The sequence below is a fragment of the Antennarius striatus genome, chromosome 2 (assembly GCF_040054535.1).
Source record: "Antennarius striatus isolate MH-2024 chromosome 2, ASM4005453v1, whole genome shotgun sequence".
Classification (NCBI taxonomy): Eukaryota; Metazoa; Chordata; class Actinopteri; order Lophiiformes; family Antennariidae; genus Antennarius; species Antennarius striatus.
Window position 1 is genome coordinate 14,148,655 of NC_090777.1, and position 22,985 is coordinate 14,171,639.

Below are 22,985 nucleotides of genomic sequence, written 5' to 3' on the forward strand. Positions count from 1 at the left end.
AATCACAACTGCTCAAGAAATAAGTTGAATACTGAGAGTTGATATCCTAGTATTTTCCAAAGAATTCTTGATAAAATCTGCTGTGTCGTGCATGTGTGCCTGAGTGTTCACATACTTCTCATTACATCTGACACAAAGACCCATTCTCTGAAGCCCAAGAGCATAATGCAAATAACCCTCAATACTGAAACCCAACCTTAAAATACGACTAAACATAAACTGCTAACATTTAGACCACAAGCAAATGAAGTGCATTTGTGTAAAACCAAATAATAGGGGTAACATGGTTTAAACAAATAGTTTGACTTTGAGAAATATGCTTCATTTTCTGAGAGTTAACATGATTAATTATACCATTGACATTTCTGTATTCAGTATGGTGTAATAGTTAACCATGAGCGTAAGTTTACTCTTTTGAAAAACAATTTATTTAAGATTTTCTGAAACTTTGAGTAATTCAGGAAAACTCTAAACTGCCATCACGACAGCAAGAACACATACTGTATACTCCTCAGCCATGTGAGTTCAATGTTTGTGGTGTTCCAGGCTTCCACTCTGCCTACCAGCAGCTTCACTACCTTTTGCAGATCTGCGATGGCTTGCTTCAGGTTCTTGGCTTGCTCGTATTGCTCCTGTTGTACCATGTCTTGCTTTCTTTGGTCCAGAGTACGGATGATCTGGGCAACTTCAGGGTCCTGGTGCATGTCAAACGCCAGGTCATCCAAAGGTGAGATGGACTCACATTTACTGGTTGCAAGGAATGACATAAAAACAGCATGTGAAACACTGAAGCATTTTATCATATAGATGAAAGCTTCTCTGCCAGGTGTAAACTAGTTTGTTTGCGACAAATCCACTGCAATATATGTACCACTACTAGTTAAATGTGCTCTATATTGTGCAATTCCTGATCAAAGGGAAGAAAGACTGTCAACCCCCCGGACAACTGAGACCTTGAGGTGGAACGTCCCTTGGGGGTCGAATCGTGAAAAAAGAAGAAGACGAAAAGTATTTCTAAATGTGTTTTCCTCTTTGGATGACCAGCCACCTGCATCGTCCTCAAATGCTCGTGAACTTGAATGCCTTATTGGTTTGCTTCCAGACTAAATGGTTTTGTTGAACATTGCGACAAGACAAAGAAACCAGGGTTCAATGGCCTAGCCTCACCCCATGAAGGTCGTGTCCAAGGCAGCTTCCAGCTGGGTACCGTTGAGGTATTGTTCGATCAGCTGCTCTCTGCTTGGCTGGGGGGAAACAGATGGACAAATCACCATTGTGTTGTTACACAAGTCTTGCATTCCGTGTTTTCTAATTCCATTGTCTTTAACATGGCGTTTTCAAAAGTGACCATCAGCCAGAATGATGTCATTAGAAACTCCTTGGACATTTTAGAGCGCTAGCACAGGTACGCTCCTTGACAAACCCCAACCCAATAAATAATCAACACAGTCAAGCTAACATGAAATAAGGACTGCAATTCACCGCTTTCCCATCAATACATTGTAGAACTTAAAACTTCCTTATAGAGTAGAGCACATCTACGTGTTAGCAATAAGAAGGATCAATAACAAAATCACACACATGCCTCTGCTTTACAAGAAAAACAAACTTTGCTTTAGTTAATGGTTTGTATATCACACTAATGAATAATGCCATCAAAATTCTTTATGGGAACAGTAAACCCAAATTTTAAAAAAATAACCTTTCTACTGTCAGTAGATAGAAATATGGATAGTGTTCTTTCCAAGGTATCTGTCTCTAAGATAAAAGTCAAAGACCTGTACAAGAAAAGCAAGTGGAATTAAATCTGCAGTGTTGCTCGTGCCACCTGCGCTTGTCCTACAATGACAAATCAAAATGTCTGTCATGATCAAAATTGATAATTTAAACCCCAATAGCATTACTTAGAAGGTCGTCATTAGTAAGCAGAGGATGGCATAATGTATGGACTCCGACATACAGTATCAAATTTATAGAATGACTGGAAACTAATTGGACTGTGAAGGCAGCTTTAACTTATTTGTCAAAACAAAAAGACTTTTTCTACATACAATGCACTGCTACATTTTTCAGTACTGTCGCCATAAAAAACAAAAAAAAAAACAAAACACTTCATTCAGTCCTGTATGTCTTGGAGTTGAGGCAGAAGATTTAAAAATCTCAAAACATGGAAACAAAAAAAAGTAAATGCTATCTGCATGACTGCATCAAGTAAAGAGACATGACCCATTTTTCTATAGTTTGGATGATGCCGCGCTTAAATAACACATATTTCAATCTCGATGCAACCACACCATGATCTCCCCCTGCAGGACAAAGATAGCTCCCACATATAGACCAGGTATCAGGGAACTAGATCAGTATACCTTCAAGGCAAGAACTTTGCAGTGGTGGAGGTGCTCACTCAGGATTAGTGGAGCAACAATACACAGCCTGTTCACTGGAATCTATGAGTGTGTGTCACTTCTTTCCATGTCTCTGTGTGTATTTTAAGGTGCTCTCTCTCCTTTCTGGATCTGTCTGTCTACAGGACTATCTGATTACACTGGCTAACTAAAGGCCTTCTGTGTGATTACATACTGCCCTCCCTTTCTGTATTATTACGACATTCCTGACACATATATACACGCCCTCCATTAAGGTAAATGTGAGAAGCAAAGCTCGTACTGTGTTTTAAACATCCCTATGTATTATATCTGTACAATTTAACATAGAATTCCTGTATAATTATCATTTAATCAATGGATAATACACATGTAAGATTTTAAGCTTTTCAGCCTACTGTCAGAGCAGCTGCACGGGATTTGTATTTCATGTAGGCAAACATTAGCAGATATGGATTCTGTAAAACATGCAAGAAAAACCTGCATGAATAAATTAAGAGTAATAAATAATGCATTTGCATGTCACAGGATGAATGAGGAAACGTTGATTTTTAAATATGAGCTACTGATAACTGAGCGTGTCATAAATTTATAGCACAACAGCAGCCCCTATTGCTGTGCAGATGTAAGTTCAGTCATGGCTGATAGGTGGTGGAAAGAGCTCACTTACCATAGTGTTTAAAGCACTGCCATCTAGAGAATCTCCCAGAACATTAATGGCAACCATAGCAACCTGAAAGTGTCAGCAGAAGTAGTGAGGTGCTTGAATAAAACAGAAATGTGACAGAAAATCGAAATGCAATTGACTTCATCGATGCATACGAACTGAGGTATTCATTGTTGTAATCATCAATAAACTCCATAAAACAATCAAAACTAAAAATGTATTGATCCCTCTCACAAACATGGATGTCCATATTCATTGAATACGGTAACAATTATAGTTTCTACAATCAAAATATAAAGGAGGGTCAGAGATTCTCCGAGTACTGTATTGCATCTGACAGAAGTGATGAAAAGTGTGTGTTGCTGCACTTCGAAAGCAAATATGATTAAACATGGTATAGTGGGATTTTACAGCTGAGGGAAACCCAGCTGTGGCCACTTAATGACTGCTCTATTTGATATAGATATAACTTGTTCCTCTGTACGAAAAAGTTTCATGAATGACCAAACTATTATTATCAGATTAATGACCCCTTGTTGCATTATGTGACATGTTTCTTTTTCCATCTCAAATAACATTCCTGTACTATAGTATGCGTTGATGCTGCAGTGATAGTTTTTTTGATGTAAATAATGATTTACCGACCAAATGCTTATTGATCTGCTGCTGAAAAAGTCCTTAACAAATACAACAATTACTGTAGTCCTGTTTCAATAGCATTGCATGTTAAAACTAACAGAGGCCATTTTAGGTTTTTTACCCCACTGTAATTGTTTTGAAAGTGGCTTAGAAGACTTAAACCATTAGTAGAAACAATTGTTACATCATCAACACAACGTTGACTTTTCCTTGGACTTCTCGGAGTCAAAAATATGCAAATTGGCAGCACCCTCATTATTAAAGTAAATAAAATTGCGTAATTTATTTGAGGAGTTTAAACATTAAAATTACATTTACTGTTATTTGAAAACTGTTATTTGGGTAATTGTGTATGAAATCTAGGTACAAAACAACAAATGGTGTTGGCTCATCTCTACCATCTAACAGAATACGTGGGGCGGCAGTGGCTCAGCAGTAGAGTGGACGGTAGAGTGAGTCACCCAACGTTTCAAGATCGGCGGTTTGATTTCCGCTCCCACCCAGTCACTTTGGAGTGTGAGCTGACTGGGGGAGGTGTCAGCTCACCTGCCGAGGCGCCCTTGAGCAAGGCGCCGTCCCCTTTACAAGTTGCTCACTGGAGGCGCACCATGAAGGAGCTGCCTGCCACTCTACCTCCCTCTCACCTGCATGCCCTTTGTGTCTGTGTGTGTGTTACGGGCCTGTATACACTATATATATGCATGTACCAACAAACCTGTGTGTACAGTGGATTCTTAATTTCCCTTTGGGGATTATAAATTATTTTATTTTATTTTTTTAATTTTAAAAATACCTGATTGTGCTGGTTGTACTGGTTAACATGGTTATTGTGGAAGATTATTTTCAGGTAGGTTCCAATGGCCTCCACATTGATGGACTTCAGTTCCCTGGCTTTGAACCCTGTCTTCTCATTGTCCCACAAAGGCACGTATCTGTGGTCAGAGTAAAGCGTTGCTTTTCAGTTCAATCCTCTGCAGAGGTAATAAAAGATTAAATGCATTACTACTATATTACACAAATAGATTGGAGGAAATACCATGGCTATACGCATTTGCTGTATTTCATAGTATTTGTTAGTAGCATTGCAAACTTTTGAGCCAGGGCGATGGCAAACATATATCCAACAGGCTAATATGCATGTACTATTTATTCCATGAAACTTGCTTCAGAAAGACTTCAGGTCAGAAAAAATTTCAGGATCCACTCTCTGATATGAATATAATAAAAAGCCAGTAGACATCATAGGACATTACTTTAAGGAAAAATATAGACCAGTATTTGTGTTAGGGCATCAGAAAAATGTACAGGATGGTGCAGGTCCAAAATGAAACTTGCTTAAGTCTCACCCAAGTCGGCGAAAGTGCCCAGGGAATACAGACGTGCTGTTTTCATGAAAGTTATCACCAATATGGAACTCAACCTTGCTTGGTATCAGGTACTGGTGTGCCAGCAGCTGCAACTTCCTCACCCTACTTCTCTCCACCAGCTGGAGAGTGATGTGCTGAGGGTAGGCACAAAACCTGCAAAGAAATTGATTCACACAATGTTCACTTTTGTTGAGGTGAGAAAAAAGATAGGAATTAATTCATTGCCAAGTCTGGTACCAAGCATCTTCATTATCGAGACTTTCATTCGTATTGCGCGCGCGCTCACACACACACACACACACACACACACGCACACACACACACACACACACACACACACACACGTTATGAAGTTGCAGGGAATTCATCTGATATGCCTTTGACAGGACAATGCTTTGTTAATGTACCTGCTGGACCTCCACCCATTGACAGTGGGTGAATGGACCATGAGCTCATTCGCACTATAATTGTCCTCATGGCTTGACGAGTTGACAACAATGAATCTTATCTTTCTGGGCATCCCTCTGATCAACAATGACAAAACAAAAACAACAAAATTGTGACATATTTAAAAAAACAGAAAAATTAATTTAATAAGTATTCTAAGGATGACTGACAATCGATTTATGCATTTATTTATGCTTATGTAACATTTTACAGGCCTGAACAGCCTACGGCAGTCTGCAACTTAAAACTGGCAAAATACTTTGATGCCTAGTACTTCCAACATTAAATTAACTACCAGCATCTTTATCAAGTACTGTACATACCACTAGTTAAAACAAACCAAATGCATCATCTTTATGTGGAAAAAATCTCTTTTTGATTGTGACTCATTTATGCTCATTATTTTATTAAGGAAGCATTCTTCGGGTGTTTTCATCCAACATATGGGCCTCTGGATTCTTTTTCAAAAATGTATAGATATATTCAAAATATATGTCTATAAATGTAATAAATAAAACAGGTTGTATCAGATATTGTGTCAGTCTTTTGGGTGTGCCCATGTAAATGTCTTATATCTAGAGACAATATTGTATAATCATTGATGCTGAAAAGCTGTTTAATGTCACTACGTTACGTGGAAACATTTGTTATCTTTCATATGATAAATATAGCTACAAAAGAAATGAATGACTCATATTTGTCAACTTGTACAGTAGTTGTCAGCAATGTAACTGAAAGCAAAACAGCGGCTTTAATTACTGATGCAAGACGCTAAAAACGTGTCGAGGGTTGACAAATCACGTAAGACCAACATTAAATGTGGGTTTGCTATATTAGGTAACGCGTATGATTATCGTTGGGGGGGGAAACACACCCTGGACAGACGCGCAGACCTTGGGGAGGACACCAGTCTTACTCTCTTACTCGCACATATTGGCAGGAGAAATGAGCTCACCGTAAACCGCTCTATCAACCAGCGCAGCTAGTCGTCAAGCTTTCTGTATTCTAAAGAAATGTTGACCGCTTGAGTTTGTCAAAAAGCTTTACGACTGCCATTTATTATGACAAACAGCTTGCGGGTATGTATCCTGACTAAAAAGACATCGCGTATATTCCAAAGCTAGCTTACCACAAACATTACAGTACTGTTGACAGCTTGTAGCACCGCCCCATCTCCATAACCACTGACAACAAAAAGCACGGACATGCGCATTAGAAGGACTGCCATCCGTCACAAGGGATTGTGGTAAATGAAGTTTATGCTAATTAAAGTCCATCAGTTATCAATTTATGAAAAAAAGGTTTATTGTCTGTTGATGTGTGTTTCATTCTGTCCTGTTTGTTCTAACACTAAACTATACAAAATGGATGGTTAAAGCAATATCCATGCTTACTTCTAATCTTTATTGAACAGCCGGGTTACATCACCTGCGCTCCACTGCATCTCTGTCCTCAGCAGTGTTACATTCAAATGCAACACTGCTGATTGTAGTTCCCACACAGGAACTGCAATCATATTGTAACAATGTCTGCATTTGACAAAAGACCACTGTCAAATTGCCATCACTAGAATATACATGTTTTGCATACTTCATTTTTATTCACAGGCTTTCTGCAAAATGCCACAAACTGTCCTACTGGAGCAAATGAAGCCTCAAGAAGCTGTGCGTTGGAGTGAACCAATTGGTTGAAGTTTAGTTTAGTTTATTTGTTTAGCACATGTTCGGTACAAGTACAAAAACTGTGCAAGGTGGGAACGAAGCCTTATTAGGCTTGTACAGAGTTCCACACCTGGCTGTATCAAATTCAAGACATGTAGGCTAAACAATCAACTGAAGAAAACAACAAAGAATTGCGTATTAATTCCAAAAAGAAGGCAGCAAAGACAAATCACGCACAATCAGTACAAAAAATGGATTAACAAATCTGTCAGAAGAACAAATGCAAAGATCAGGAAGACAGAAGGTATTTTTTCAGACAATTTTTGAAAACAGAGAAAGAGGATATTGATCGCAGTGTTGGGCTTAATTCACTCCAGAGCTTAGGACCTCTAAAAGTGATGTTGAAATGGTGTTTTGAAGTTCTGGTATATGGTAAAAGTAAACTGTTGTTGCTGTGTCTAGTTTGTTATGTATGGACATGTGTAGTGGGGGTGAATACATTCTGTAGGGTGACTGGAAGTTCTTGATTCCTATATATAAATTTGAGTGTGAATAAGCATGTTTGATAAATATTTATTTTGTCAATGGATAGTACTTGGTATTTGTTGAATAGGGGTGCCGAGGGTGCATATCTGTTAGAGTGGGAAATCAATCTAAGGTATTTTTTTTTGTGTGACACATAGTTTTCTTAAGTATGTAGGATATGTAGCTGCCCAGACGATTTTGCAGTAATTGATGAATGGAAACAAAAAACTGTAATATAAAGTTAAGTGAGCTGTGGAGTGAATTAAGGGACAGACCTTCCTCAATATGCCGAGCACTTTTGCAGACCTTCTTGAGACAAGGTCAGTATGATCAGACCATTTGAGACTGCTATCTATAATAACTCCTAAAAATTTAGTACGGTGAACTAATTCTATTTCAGCATTATTAAAAATTATTTTGGCTAAATCTATGGGATAATGTTTGTTTGTATTACAGAAGATCATGAAATTAATTTTTTTCACATTGAGGGTGAGTTTGTTCAAATAAAATAATAAAAATAATAATACTGGGGGGAGTTTGGTGCATGTCATGGCCACATCGTTGATATCGGTAAAATATCGTTGAAAGGGTTCAAAGTTTAATGAAGCTTCATCTGCCCATCACTAAATTTAAGAAAGCCATTTTTAACACATGTGGTTGTGTTGTATTTCATCCAACACATTAAAACAAAGATTGTATCAATAAGAATCCAAGATGCATTTTATATTGTGTTTCCACGATTTTTGGGAGCAGAGGTGGCCTCAATTGAAAGGAAAGCAGACGTAGTCTCCAAAGTAAAGGTTTCGCATTTTTAACGTCGTTACCATTCATTTACAGCGCTGTGGTGACTCGAGCAATATCGGAAATAGTCCAAATCCAATACAGTATCCGTGATACTCCATGAATCATCAAGATAAGCGTTGTGCTCGGTGAACGTGCTCACAATTCGTTGTGTGTCAAATAGTTTAAATTAGTGGCTATCGTTTCAGATTGTGCAAACCATGTTTCTTTTATTATGGTGACGACAAACGCGCGTTTATCATTCACAAAGCGCCTGTCAAAACATTAGTTTATTGTGAAATGCACAGCGGATGTCGTGAACTTCAAGCCGTCGGCTACCTTCACAAATTACTGCATCTCGTGTCTGCCAGCATGGATGACATGGGGAAATGGCCAGAAGTCGACAAAGCAGCGACGGGGAAGAGACGTGAACTCGTTTTACAGGGTCCATCAGTTGACAAGAGGATTTCGTCTGATGGGGGTCTCAGCTCTGCCATCTATTCTCTAACGCTGCTGAATTATCTGGAGGTTAGCCAATGCCCGAGTTTGACCGAGATCCACGAGGACATCCAGCATCTCACGAACCTCCAAAGCCTTATCTTATGTAGGAACAAATTAGCCTCCATCCCGAATGTGGTCGACAAACTCAAGTGTCTGAAGGTCCTGGACCTCTCAGTCAACAACCTGCGGGTTTTACCTCAGGAAATCACCGAACTACGGGAGCTAAACACCCTCAACGTGAGCTGCAACAACCTCGAGGTCTTGCCGGAGGGACTGAGTCAGTGCACCAGGCTGTCCACGATCAACATCTCCAAGAACCGCATCACTTCTCTGCCATCTGATTTATTCTCTGAACGACTGGATCTTCTCAGCGCCCTGGTGGCTTCGGACAACTCCATTGAGCAGCTGAGCCGAGATATTCACAAGCTAGCTGCTTTAAAGGTCGGCCTCAGGATTTTTATTCTTCCCGTCACGAACCGATACAAAGACGCTGTGGCATAATGTTAATGTTCTTGGTATACTGTTGCTGAATTTCGCATACACCGCCTCCTGCAGCTGTTTTATATGATCATTTCGGGGTGTTTGTGTTTCCGGATGGTCTTTTGAGAATGCAAGCAGTGAGTGAGGGCATGAGCTTTAACACTTCCGGTGCATCTACCTGACCCAGAGCAGGGAGCTCCTTTTTTTTAAAAAAAAACAACAGGAATTTAGGTAGCATCGCAAATATCATGTGAATGCATAGTCTTAGTTGAAAAGTTATTTAACTGTGCTGCACCCCAGTATATTTAAAGAAGTAATTTATAAAGATCTGGAGACATTCTGTCTCTCCCTTACACTGTCTGTGATCTTCCATCTATAACACAATGCTTGTCTCTGACATTCTCCCTAACATTCTGTCTTTCTGACAAACTCTTGAGTTTGTTTCTGCACATCAAAACAATTCAATAACGCCTTACTAAGATAATGCGCTTGTCTTATTTCCTTAGATGTTTCCTGCAGGTTTAAACTTCTTACTATTCTCATTGTAAATGGTTCTGCTGCTGTGGCAAGTTCATTAACAACAGACAAATCCTAATTCTACTCCAAAATCTGACATCTCTGTTTTATGAAACATGCAACGCTTTCATCTGTTGTAATAAATACATGTCTGATAGTTTTTGCATAACTGATAAAACTACTGAAGAAAGTGACATAAAGTCATGCATATGTCTCTATATCTGAATCCACTCCAAAATGAGCTCATTCCCTCTGTGACACAAGGACACACCTTTCCACCAGGGACATGAAAATCCTCAAATGGTTTAAAATGAAATTGACTAAAAACCGTCAATTTTTTTTTCAGCAATGTTCATAAAATTAAGGAGAGGATCCTGAATCTACTTTAACTATCTCTACTTTAAAACATTTTAAGGTTCTTCCCAATTTTTACCCAACCTTAACCCCAAGGTTAATGCAAAATTTCTCACCTACTAGTAATCAATTAAACTCCAACATGTCATTTTACTTTCACGTACAACATATACATCTTTGGTGGTAGCTGAGTAACAAACTCAATACCTTTTCTGGTTTTGATCCTTTTCATGTCTATTTTTCTAGGTGCTAGATCTCTCTAACAACAAGCTGAACGAAATCCCTTTTGATCTCAGTGACTGCCCCAAACTAAAGGAAATAAACTTTAAAGGAAACAAGCTGAACGACAAACGACTGGAGAAGATGGTAAATGGATGCCAGACCAAATCAATCCTTGATTATCTCAGAGGAAAGGGGAGGCAGGCAGAGGATGCAGGTGAAGTGGATGGCGGTCGCAACACAGACAAGGGTAAGAGACAACAGCCAAGAAAGAAGAAGGAGAAAGTCGCTGCTGAACAGGATGAGGTGGAGGAACTGAACAAAATGGTCGTGAGGGTTCTCCAAGTTTCGGACACTTCTCCGACACTCATGGTTAAAGTGAGTGCGAAGGTGAAAGATGTTCGACCATATCTGGTGTGCTGTGTGATCAGAGGGATGAACCTGAAGCCTGGAAATGCACTTAAACGATTCTTGATGGCTCAGGTAAGGTCAGATCCCTCTAAGTTGGAAGCAGCCTAATTCAGTATAATTTTTTTTTAAATTTAATTTTATATACTGGTTTGATCCCCGAAGGGAAATTAAGAACGCACACTCTAGCTACTGATTACAAACGCATGCATACATATATATTTGTGAGTACAGGCCCCTGTATCACACACACACACAAAGGGGCCTGTCGGCATGCAGGGGAGGTAGAGTGGCAGGCAGCTCCTTCTTGGTGCGCCTTAAATGAGCATTTTGTAAAGGGGACGGCACCTTGCTCAAGGGTGCCTCGGCAGTGCTCCGGAGATGAGCTGACACCTCCCACTGTCAGCTCACCTCAGGGTATTTTTGGGGGGCGGGAGCGGGAATCGAACCGCCGATCTTAATCATAGGACGACCCGCTCTACCGCCCGCTTTACCACTGAGCCACTGCCGCCCCTAATAGGCAATGTTTACTAATTATCTGCTGACTGCAATAACCAAATCACAGAAGAAAATGCTAGTTGCTCGATACAATAGATTTCGCAATCTTTTGACCCAAAAGTATGCTTTTTTTTTAAGGTCACATACTCTCAGAATTATTCAACCCCTTGAGGAACATCCTTTAAATTGTGCATATCTACAAATGGTATGTTGTTAAAACACTTTGTCAGTCTTCAGACACTTATGTGAGCAGTAAAGCTTTTTCTCTTAAGGCCAAAGTTTTTAACCTTTGGTGACTTAATTTGCCCTTATTACTCAAAACCATTTACATAATCCAAATAAGTTTTAGAATGCAACTAAACAAAACTAACTGTTCCAACTCTATATATCAGCAGTACGTTTGGAGGAGGAAAAATGAAATATCCTGGAGAGTTCACTGTAGCTACAGTCAACAATGGCAATGACTCAGTTACACAATGAGGCTGCTTTGCTTTCTCAGTTGCCAGAAACCTGCAGCATGTACAACGTCAGATGGATTCCATCATGTGTCAGGAAATCTTAGAAGAATGCATTTGCTACCTATGAGGAAGCTAAATCTTGAAGCTAGGGTATCATAGGTCATGCCAGACAGACAATGATTCTCAAAATTCAACAAGGTTTGGTTTCAGAAGACATTAGGGAATATTGTAGTGAGGGTATCATCGTTTCCTGATGCAATCCTGTAGAGAATCTCTGGTCACATTAGCGGGGTAAATAACTTTTCTTCTAAAGGTACAGTATGTTTTTTATTGGTACTTGGTTAAAATGAACAAGTTACTGTGCTGTCAACAGAGAATATTAACCTCTATCTTTCAGACAAAACTTCATGAAGATTTGTGTGGTAGAAGGACAGTGGCAACTATTGCAAGTCATGACATGCAGCTTGTCAAAGCTCCCCTCGTTTATGATGCCAAGCCCCCTACCCAGCTGAAGGTATGTTCATAGACACTGTCTGGCTTATTATTTATAGATTTCACTCCAAACCTTATTGTGGCCAGCATTTGCAGTGCTCATATTAAACAATAATACAAGATCCTTGACATGCGTAAAAGTTTGGTCTATGCTGCACTTATGTTTAGGTTTGTTGCTGTGGTTTCCAATGTGGTTGTTATTTGCAATTCTGAAAATCATCTGAAGTTCACACAAGCTCACACTGTTTTTTTAGATTGTGCCACTGGGTCGGAAGGAGATGACAGCAGTGGAGTTGATCAGACACCTTCAGATGGAGGCTGATGAGCTGAGGAAGCAGAAGAAAAGGCAGAATGTCACGGGCCTCCACAAGTCAGTCCTGTGTATTCTGCACAATACAAGCTTTGTTTCTCTGTTTGAGGAAGTGTTTAGAAAAATCCCTTTTAGTTTGCTGTCTTAAGCCGATGAAGAATGTTTGGATTAAAGACACATATACTAACCTTAAAAATAACTTTAAAAAAAGAGCAGTCAAGTGTTGCAAAAGGCATCTTGGGAACTGGTTATATTTATGTGTGACCACAGCTTTAGCCTGAATTATGAGCATTAACACATTAACAGGACCTCATTTTAAGACATTACTTGCTTATCATAGGTTATAGACTGCGTGCAGTAAAATGCTTGTGTAAAATCGTCATTTAACAGTATAAATCTATATGAATGGCATTTTTAAAGAGTTTATTATGACATGATGATTATAAGCTCAACAGTTGATGATGTTATACTGTAGTTGTCCACACACACACCTAAAGCTGCCTTATTAAGCTTTCTCATCTTTCTCCTAATTATGTTATTATTCATAGATACCTGCAGATTCTCCAAGGAAAAGAGTTCTATCCTTGCCTTGTGGATGCAGAGGGACATGTGATCTCATTCCCACCAATAACCAACAGTGACAAAACCAAGGTGTCATTTTTCTTCTTAGGTCCCGTCCACACGATGCCGAAATTTTTTAAAAACGCATCGAAAACGATTTGCGTCCACACGACAGCGTTTTTAAAAAAGTCTCCACATAACTGCGTTTATCAACACGTGTGTAAGCAGAACAACTCCGAGAACGACAGGAGAGAGGACCGGGAATTGAGGAAATTCACGTTGTTCCTCCTGGAGGAGAACCTCCATCACAGAGTTCTCCACCATCAGGCAGTGCATCCCAGTCTGACCCAGAACTGGCGTTGGCGTCTTTGTCGAGGAACGTGAATGAATGAATAAATAAATAAATAAATATATAAACTTTATGACACATAAATTAAGAAACAGACAAACAAATATTTAAGTGCAAAGCATGTTTATCAACGCATCTTCGATGTGGAGCTGTTATACATCAGAAAATAGCCGGTTTTAGCTCTGTTTGTACATGTAGATTTGGGTCACATGCATGTCACAGGGACATGCCCCCCGGATAAAAAAAGTTGCGGATACACCGTCCACACGACAACGCAGACCGAGCACTTTCAAAAAAAATCCACCTTGGCCAGCGTTTTCAAAAAGTTGTGTTTTCATTCAGCAACAAAAAAGTTCAGTTTTCAAAAAGTTCCGTCATCATGTGGACGGGGCCTTAATAATCTTCGATTAATTCAGAGTAAATCAGATGCACTCAGTAACACATTGATTGGACATGCTTGTCAGATAATCTGTTATTCCACTCTGTCTATTTGTAGACCACAGCGTGAGTCTTTGTATTCTTTTTTCATGTGATAGGAAATAAATACGGTATTGACATGATCCTCTGATTTGATCTTACAGATAAAGAAGACCACTAAAGAATTGTTGTTAGAGGTGACAAGTGCAACCAGTCTGCAGACATGTAAAGATGTGATGGATGCTTTAATTGTGGTAAGCTTAACTTTTTCCTTTTTCCTCAGTCAATTTCTCCACCAATGAGTTTGTTTTCACCTATGTCTGTTAGTTGTTGTTTTTTTTGGTAGCAGGATTTTGCAAAAAGTACAGATCACATCTCTATTAACTATGGTGGAAGGTAATATTTCTGTCAGGAGAGAACCTGTTCAATTTTGTCGCTTATCCGGATAAATGGACATACTTTTTCTTCCTTGCAAGATGCAGTGTATTTCAACATTTTCACACATTATACAAGGAACAATATCCAATCATCACAAAACAGTGTGGAGGGCTACAGTAACTTCGTAAAACGTGTTCAGCTAAGTTAATGGTAGACTGAATAATCTCCATCCTGTAACTTGCGGGTTTTGTATGGAGTCAAGAATGTGAAAAAGGTTCCCAGAATGGCTGTTCTGCTTCCAGAACAAGATATTTTCTACCAGGCATGGAGATGCACAAAAGAGGAAATTTGTAAAATAGTTTTTAATGCTCTCCTCTCATGAGAACTTCATTTGACCAACATCAGACGTGATGCATGAAATACTGGAAGCTCGAGGTAGGGCAGTGAGGGATGGAAACACAACTTTCTCCAACTTGGTTTCAGTTCAAGTTTTATTGTTTGAAACCTCAGAAGAATTTTTTAATTTTATATTATGAGTAAATTTTATAGAAGAAAAATAGTAAGTGGCAGTATTTTTCGTAGATTATGTGCTTATGTGTCAAGGCAACAGTGAAAACATACTGGTATATAAAAATGATTTATTATCTCTTCACAGAAAATGGCAGAGTTGAATAAGTTCACAACAGAGCACCAGGAAGAGGTGGACTCAGACGGTGAAGGTTGTCACGCACAAGAGCTGGCCTCCATTTGTGAGACCTCCAGCGAGCTCATTATCCAGCAGGTCCGAACAGTCGACCAAGACGGGAACCTGAAGGTTGTCTATCCATCAAAGACCGACTTTTCAAAAGTTGTTAGCAACTTGACCATCATTTGGTAGCCCATGCTGCTGATAACTGCTGATGTTTGCACTCACCCATGTGCAACATAAAGTCATTTTATTTTATATCGGTGAGACTCAGATTTTACAACATGCAATAATACAGTATTGCATCCCTTTACTTCGGGGAGCACAGAAAAAAATGTGTTACTAAGCACTTTTGTGATTAAAACTACATCCGGCAGCAATTTGGCTAGGAATAATATTGCCTGTTGACCAACATTATTCTGTGTGGTTGATGTGCAGGTTTAGGAAACCAATAATGTAATGAATCTGCTTGCTTCTAGAAAGTGTGATCAATATGACAAATTTTGTTTAAAAAGATCTCTTTTTTTGTATTACTAACTGAGGATTCGGTATGTATTGTTAAAAAAAAAATGGCGAAAATTGACCCGAACTCTTTCATTGTCACTTGCCTGATACTTTTTATTTGTCCCTTTAAGGTCAGTGTTGTTACTTGCCTTTCAGCAGTAGCGAACAATGATTCATCATTAAAGATACTCCCCACAGCATTCTTGGTGTTCTAAATTATTCTGACCTGTTTTGTCGGAAAGTCAAAGGTGTTTGATAATGGTTGAACTTAAACAGAAAAATGAGACAGTCTCAAATTAAAAGTTATAGTACTTTGTTATAACTTTGTTACGAGATAAGGTACTTTGTTACAACAAACAGTAAAATGTCTGGAACGAGTGTGTGGTTATTTGTGACACTTCTCTAGCCATTGGACAGAATGACCAATTGACACATCTATTCCATGCAATGCGTGTTTATTGTAATATTACTGCTTTTTCGGTATACAGTACTGCCTTAGACTAATGTAGAATGACATTCGGGTCTGCAATAGAACAAAAAATGTGTGAATCAGACAAGAAATAAAGGCACATGTTTGTGCAAATGGAATTACTTGTATGATGTTCTCCACAATAGTTCCTATTGGCATGAACAACCTCTGAGATACTTACATTCACAAACATAAGCCACTTCCAGGTACTTGTAAGTGCCACGGCACGGGTCTCCAAACACTGAATTCTTCACTTGAATAGTACAGCTGTTTCTCCCATTACAGCTGAGGATACAGAACTGCATGAGTAAACTCAGGACTGAATACAATCCTATGAAGTAATAGTAAATTATGATTGTATAGTATTCATTCAAAGGGTTATTCACAGATGTCAGTCTTTCCAAAATCGCCATTATTTAGCTAATTTGTGGAATTTTATCTTAATTTTAACTTGTTAATCTTCCAAGACACCCATCTACCTTTGTCAGCTTGGGTACCTTATTAATTCCCTCATATATACTGTATTTCATTAAGAGTGTTTCAATACCTTTCAGCAACTTTGTTGGTGGGGTTCAAGCAGGAGGTATTCTCAACCTGAGAGGGAGGACGTTTGTAAGAGCATGTAGTACTGTCACGACGGCCATATTCAGCTCCATAGACAAATATGATCTGACCCTCATCTGATGGAAAGGAGCATAAACTTGAAGTGGCACCCAGGTAGGGTACAAAAGTACACAGGTAACCAAAAGGAGCAAATAATATATTTTCTTACCACAATACAAATGTGCCAAAGAACGCTCACATGCAACGTGGTGAACTGTCAAAGCAAAATTATTTTTTTTAAATTAACAATACTGTACCATTAACAATGTCATTTGAACATTGGAATTCTTTTTTGTTCCCTGGGTAGTTTTTAGCCTCACCTGCTGGAAAGCAGGTGTAATTGGTTTCCAGGTATTTGTAGATGCCAAAGCAGGGATCAGAGGTTTGGACGACATCTATGTTAAATTCACAGACTTTCTTACCATCACACCTATAAAAAAAAATTAAAAGCATGTCATGAATTCAAGTAGAATGTAACCTAAACAAAAATAGTGTTAAAGGATTGCTGAAGAATAATGAACTGTTGAGATTTTACCGTGCATTGGAAATATACATGCAATATTTGGTGCAAAACAGACAAGGGGAAGTCAGTGGCTCAGTGGTAGAGCGGGCCGTAGAACGGGTCATCCAATGTTCCCAAGATTGGCGGTTTGATTCCCACTCCCGCCCCCAAAAAACAAAAACCCGGAGTGTGAGCTGACAGTGGGAGTGTCAGCTCACCTCCGGAGCACTGCCAAGGTGCCCTTTAGTAAGGCGCCGCCCCCCCTTAACAGGTTGCTCATTTGGACGCTGCAAGAAGGGGCTGTCCGCCACACCTCCCCCTGCATGCCAACTGGCCCCCTTGTGTGTGTGCGTGTGCTACAGGGGCCTTTCTGTGCAGTTCACAAAATGTCTTTATTTTTGATCTACTTGTAGACAATGAGTGAGGAGTGTAGCTATGTTAGATGAGTCTGGATGTGACCAGGGGATGAGGACATGCGATATAGTGTATGTACATCTTCCACATTATTTGTTCTGGAATAAACCTAGTCATTCTTTGCAAGATAAATCCTAATTTTGGGACTTCTTAGTAGGTTCTCAGATATCCAGCTCATGGTTATCGAAAGCTGTTTACATCAATCCGCTGGACTTTGAGAAAGTTTCTAGAAGACGTTTCACCTCTCAACCAAGAGGCTTTGTCAGTTTTGGAGGTGGCTGGTCTTGTCCCAGTTTATTAACCCTGTGGGGTGTGTTCAGTACTATTCACATTTCAACGATTGAAGTTGAAAACCATCTAGCTCCTCAACCATGGTTGATGGGGGTGCCAGGGGGTATCAAGGGGGACGTTGAAATGCAAACTTCACCAAGCCTTTGTATTCTAATGAGGGTCATTAGCATGAGACACATCACCTGGGTTAATCAGCAAAAGGTGATGTCACAGCCAACTCCCCATGAATTGATTTAAACGGCTTTGGATAATTTTGAGACAGTTGGTTTTATTTTTTTCAGTTTCTTTAACTTTGCAAGATAGACAAATTTTTCCTCAGGGATTAACACATGGAAATTTATGAAAAAATCTGGCATTATTAGAGAGCTTGTATCTGTGAGTCTATGCAATTGGGTGCAGGTCCAGATACAAAATCTGGGTACACCTGATTTAAATAAATTTCTTCTCTCTCATCCCTTCCTCTTCTGTTTATATCCCTCCCTTCACTGCTTCTTATTCCTCCAACTACACTACAGCTCTGAACTTCTATAGGTAGTTGAGGACTGTAAGGTGTTTGGGGTTTTCCCCCATGAGTTTATTAATTGTACCATAGCTTGATTGTGCATCTCTCTTGTAAAGTCTCTTTGGATAAAGGCACCTGGTAAAAGACTAAATGCAAATGTAATTGTTTCCTTAGAGGAGCATTATTCCCTGTGAATTATGGTTATGGGGCTGAGGGTAACTTTCGGAAAGGCTTGATTGAATACAAGGCAAATATTGGAATTTGACAGAGGTACACATCACATTCTTTTTATTTTTTTTATCGTTTTTATATTGTGTACCTTCCCTTGATGGTGTCCATAGTATCTTTTTGAGCACAGTCTGTGTTGGCAAGCTGCTGTTCAGGTCTTCCCTCACTGCAGATCATTCTGTTTGCGCGTCCATAGAGTGCATTCTGCACATTGATCACGCCAATATCTGTGACATAATGGAGACATTATGAAACTGGAGACATGTCCTTCTGAAAAAATCTCTTTATTTCATTAGCTTGCATATGAAATTGTTTTATCTTCATTATATTGGTTAAGACCAAACAATATAGGCTAATACTGTATAAAAAAAAGCTTATTTTTAAATTTCAGTCCATAACCTCTCTTCTCTAAAATAAAATGTTTTCTTGTATTGAACAAAAAAGCTCAATTGAAGTTAAAGCATATACTGTACAGTATCAAATTATGCAGTATGTGACTGCAGAAGGATGAGGAGATGACTGCTTTTTCTGCTTGCTAAGGTCCAAAATGACTAAGTATGGCTTGCAGATTTTTTGTCGTTGGCCAGGTCGTAAAATCCGTACAACAGTATCAATATGTAAATCCGATAATGCCGTAATATCTTATCAACTGTCAAATGTAAATGTGTCAATCATTGTGAACATCATGGAAATGAGAGTTCCGTCATACCACACTTGAGGTGATGAACATTGAAGCGGTCACCACAGGTCACGGCTCTCTCTGTTGAAACAACTAAAATAAGACATGCAGCAGTTAGGTGAAGTGTATCCAAGTCTCAAACTGAATGTAGAAACTGTCTCATACCACATTCACTCAGAATTTTACCTGTTGTTATGACTGAACATGTTGCTGCCAGCACTGGAAGAGAAACATCATTCTCACACTTAGCCAATTATAAGAAAATGGTACAATACATTAAATCAAAAATTATCATACATTCTGATCTATCTCAGTAAAGAGCACATTTTAAAAAATATTTTAAATTAAATTGCCCCAAGTTGAGATGTACTTAGTAAAGAAGATTTAGTACATTACTCTTTATCAAAGTCTTACTCAAGTACAATAATTTGCTTGTCATTGATTTCGTTATAGGGCGGCACGGTGGTGCCGCAAGGCAATGGTTCCCAGTTCGAATCCCACTCTGTGCAGAGTTTGCATGTTCACCCCGTGTTTGCATGGGTTCAGTCCTGGTTCTCGGGCTTGCACCCAGCTCCAAAAACATGCACTTCAGTTAATTGGCTGGTCTCAAATTGTTCAGAGGTGTGAGTGTGTTCGTGTGTGTCTGTCCTTCATGTGGCTCAGCAGTGCAGAGGCGTCGCAACCAGAGTGTACCCTGCCTCACGCCCCAAGTCTGCTGGGATAGGCTCAAACAACCCCGCAACCTGTGACAACGGAAGAAGCGGGTATACCCGAGTTGCCATAACAATTCAAAATGTGCTGTAGTTTTCTTACACTAACTGACAACTGAGTCAGCTGTATTTATGATAATCATTAAAGCAATCACAGCAAATTATACATGAATTGGATGAGAAAGACCTAATTTTAAAGGGATATTACATTATGTCACAGCAATGTTTGAGAAGCTAGAAGATGCATTCAAACATTTAAGCTTTCTCATCTTCAAGATGCAAACAACAAGAAAACCAAAAAAACAACAAAAAAGAAAAAAAACAGCAGCACAATCTGGAATAATTTTCTCCCAATTATTATGTAATTTAATATGGATGAAAAATGTCCATCAATTCTGTGAATTACAGGATAAAACTACACAGGATGAATCTGCTTCACATCTGATTTATATTTGTAAATATTTAAAACTAAGATTAAAATTAAGGGGAGTTTGGGCTGTGAAAGTATGCATCCATCTGCCATTTTCTTCTAGACAAGATGACCATAATCATCTTGCTTCAGCTACTTTGAGGGTCAGTGCTGTGCTGGAGCCTGTCCCAGCTGGCAATGGGTGAGAGACGTGGTAAGCTCCAGACTCTTCGACAGCACGTCAAACGCAAGAAAAACAACTATTTACGGACACATTCACACTTAAAGTCAATTTGGACAGATGCATCTATCTAAACTGTATGCTTTTGGTGGTGGGAGTAAGCTGGAGAACCCAGAGAGAACCTACTCAAACAAGAATATAAGAACACCACACATAATCTTACTGTGAGGCGGCAGCGATAGTCATCTTGTGTACAAGAAAATGAATGGATGGAAAAGAAAATGATCTGTCCTGAACTTAAAACACACATATGAACCAACATAATCACTGCCGTAGTTTAGTTATACTCACAGACTGTGGCGCTGAGTCTGAAGACAAGCATGATTTTTAGAATATCCAGTCTGTCTGAACTAAAAAGTGGGACTGATGGAGGCATGAACAGACACCTGAATTTATTGTAGCTGCATCAGAGGTAAGCAATATGTCATTTTACAAATGACACACAGCCATCTCAATAGCACATGAAGTCACAAGAGCAGCCATTATCTCTCAATTGGAATGTGTCACAACAATGAGAGTGCACACCACCACATTGTAAGCTACAGGGAAGAACAGGAGGAAGAAGGTTTCTTAAAATTCCAGGTCACGTTACAGAATTTCCGTGATGGGAGACAAACATTGTTCTTAAACAAAAAGGGACTGAAGGCTGATGAAAGACAGCACTGCCAAGGTTAGAGAAGGGTCATTATTTGTCATCATTCATTCATCATTCTATTGAGGATTGTTAACCGGTAGGACAACAGACTACCTCAATCTTGTTTTTGACATTTCCTTCTTTGATGGAGTGCTTCCTGTTTGTTTTTTTAGCTTATTTCCTGAGAATATTTAACAATAATAATAATAATAATAATAATAATTATAATAATTATAATAATTATAATAATTATAATAATTATAATAATAATAATAATAATATAAACTGAAAACACAAATGATGTAAATTCTAAACAAATTGGTGCCAATTGGTTTATAGTGTCCCCACTCGTGCATGGCTATGCTTCTATTCAGTATTTTAAAAAGTATCTTTAAACTCATTATTATTGCTTTGTTTGTAGAAATACAGAAATCAGTCAGTCAATGAATCAAACAATCATTAAGTATAACAAAGACAGCCAAAATCAAATAAATAAGTGTGGGTTAAAATTGGAATTAATGTATATACTGTAATAAAAAAGTAACAATCTTAGTGCGTCCTGAGTTCATATAGATCTGTGGGATTTTCAGTGTGAAGTTTGAATGTTGCTTGTCAGTATCTATAGTATTGTGTGAATGCTGTGAGGCATCTACTGTAGTTTTAATTTTCTTTATTCTTTCATGTGTTCTTTGGCTTCAGCTGAAGGATTAGTTAGTACCCAAAAACATATGGAAGAAAATTAAGCAAAAAAAATAGAAATACACTGTTAGAAAAAGCTGTTAGCTGAAAGTCTCAGATACAGTAATACACACAGCGTTACTAAGTAACAACTAGCATAATAGAAACGTATTAAGTAATTATGGTATTAGTGGTAAACTTAGTACAACTTGAAAAAAGACTGCAAATATTTCAATCAATACTACACAGATGAGATTAATTTTTAAATGTCCGTAACAGAAGTTTTGAAGAAGCACATGTCATAGAATTGTGCCAACAAGTGGAAAAGAATTGCCAGCAAATTAAGATAAAAAGATTGGAAGTAGACAAACAAACCAACACAATATGATACAGTATAAATATAGATACAGCAATCATAGCATGTAATAAATTCATTGACCCTGTATTTTAAACAGCACTTTTTTAATGTTATTTAAATTCCAAATCTACATTCTCAGTCAATCAATCAATCAATCAATCAATCAATCAATCAATCAATCAATCAATCAATCAATCAATCAATCAATCAATCAATTTTTATAGCTCACAACTATAAATGACAATTTGCCTCTGACGTCTTTGCAATCTGTACAGAGTAACACCCTCCTACTCTTAGAACCTCAATCCAGGTAATGAAAAAGTTCATAAAAACCTCACACAGGGAAAAAAAAAGAAAACTCTGGGAGAACCACAGCTGAGGAACATCTCTCTCTAGAACAGGTAAATGTGGAGAAAATGATACAAGACAGCACAACAGACATCAGTTATTAACGATGATCAAAGTCCATGGTGGCTGAAATGAGTGGGAGCAGTCCATGAAACTTATGGTGGTCCAGGCCAGTGCTCCTAGCCACTTGTTCCGCTATGTATCTGTTCATAGATCATGACCTGCTGTCTGGAGAACATATGGTCTCGTGTCTGCCAGATAGCAGGTCAATAGCAGAGCCATCACATCCTTGACACCAGGATGAAACTATAAGGAAACT

At 38.7% G+C, this 22,985-nt stretch overlaps 3 protein-coding genes across 8 annotated transcripts in view; 1 reads left to right on the forward strand and 2 right to left on the reverse strand.

The window, feature by feature from the left end:
- Window positions 1–6,682, reverse strand: part of cep104 (centrosomal protein 104) — a 36,755-nt gene extending 30,073 nt beyond the window's left edge. For 4 of the 6 annotated variants that reach the window (XR_011038173.1, XM_068334522.1, XM_068334530.1 and 1 more), the window contains exons 1-7: window positions 6,634–6,682; window positions 5,465–5,581; window positions 5,037–5,210; window positions 4,484–4,622; window positions 3,055–3,117; window positions 1,168–1,244; window positions 579–747 (exon numbers count right to left, since the gene is read on the reverse strand). Coding sequence is in view for 5 of the 6 variants with exons in the window: in XM_068334522.1 (XP_068190623.1) it covers window positions 579–747; window positions 1,168–1,244; window positions 3,055–3,117; window positions 4,484–4,622; window positions 5,037–5,210; window positions 5,465–5,577 (735 nt within the window). In the remaining variant the exon portion in view is untranslated. The other 2 variants (XM_068334505.1, XM_068334513.1) reach the window with 2 other exon arrangements.
- Window positions 6,683–8,804: 2,122 nt separating this feature from the next.
- Window positions 8,805–15,800, forward strand: lrrc47 (leucine rich repeat containing 47). Its single transcript, XM_068333434.1, has 7 exons — window positions 8,805–9,412; window positions 10,568–11,023; window positions 12,302–12,418; window positions 12,651–12,766; window positions 13,255–13,357; window positions 14,198–14,287; window positions 15,067–15,800. Exons 1-7 carry the CDS (start codon window positions 8,843–8,845, stop codon window positions 15,286–15,288), a joined length of 1,674 nt encoding a protein of 557 aa, XP_068189535.1. The 5' UTR covers window positions 8,805–8,842; the 3' UTR covers window positions 15,289–15,800.
- Window positions 15,801–15,941: 141 nt separating this feature from the next.
- LOC137607576 (L-rhamnose-binding lectin SML-like) lies at window positions 15,942–21,093 on the reverse strand. Its single transcript, XM_068333446.1, has 9 exons — window positions 20,940–21,093; window positions 19,475–19,507; window positions 19,319–19,381; window positions 18,701–18,836; window positions 16,993–17,102; window positions 16,842–16,886; window positions 16,617–16,749; window positions 16,251–16,354; window positions 15,942–16,123 (listed from the first exon to the last, which is right to left on the reverse strand). The coding sequence occupies exons 1-9, from the start codon at window positions 21,022–21,024 to the stop codon at window positions 16,101–16,103; spliced, it is 732 nt and encodes a 243-aa protein (XP_068189547.1). The 5' UTR covers window positions 21,025–21,093; the 3' UTR covers window positions 15,942–16,100.
- Between the last annotated feature and the right edge of the window lie 1,892 nt (window positions 21,094–22,985).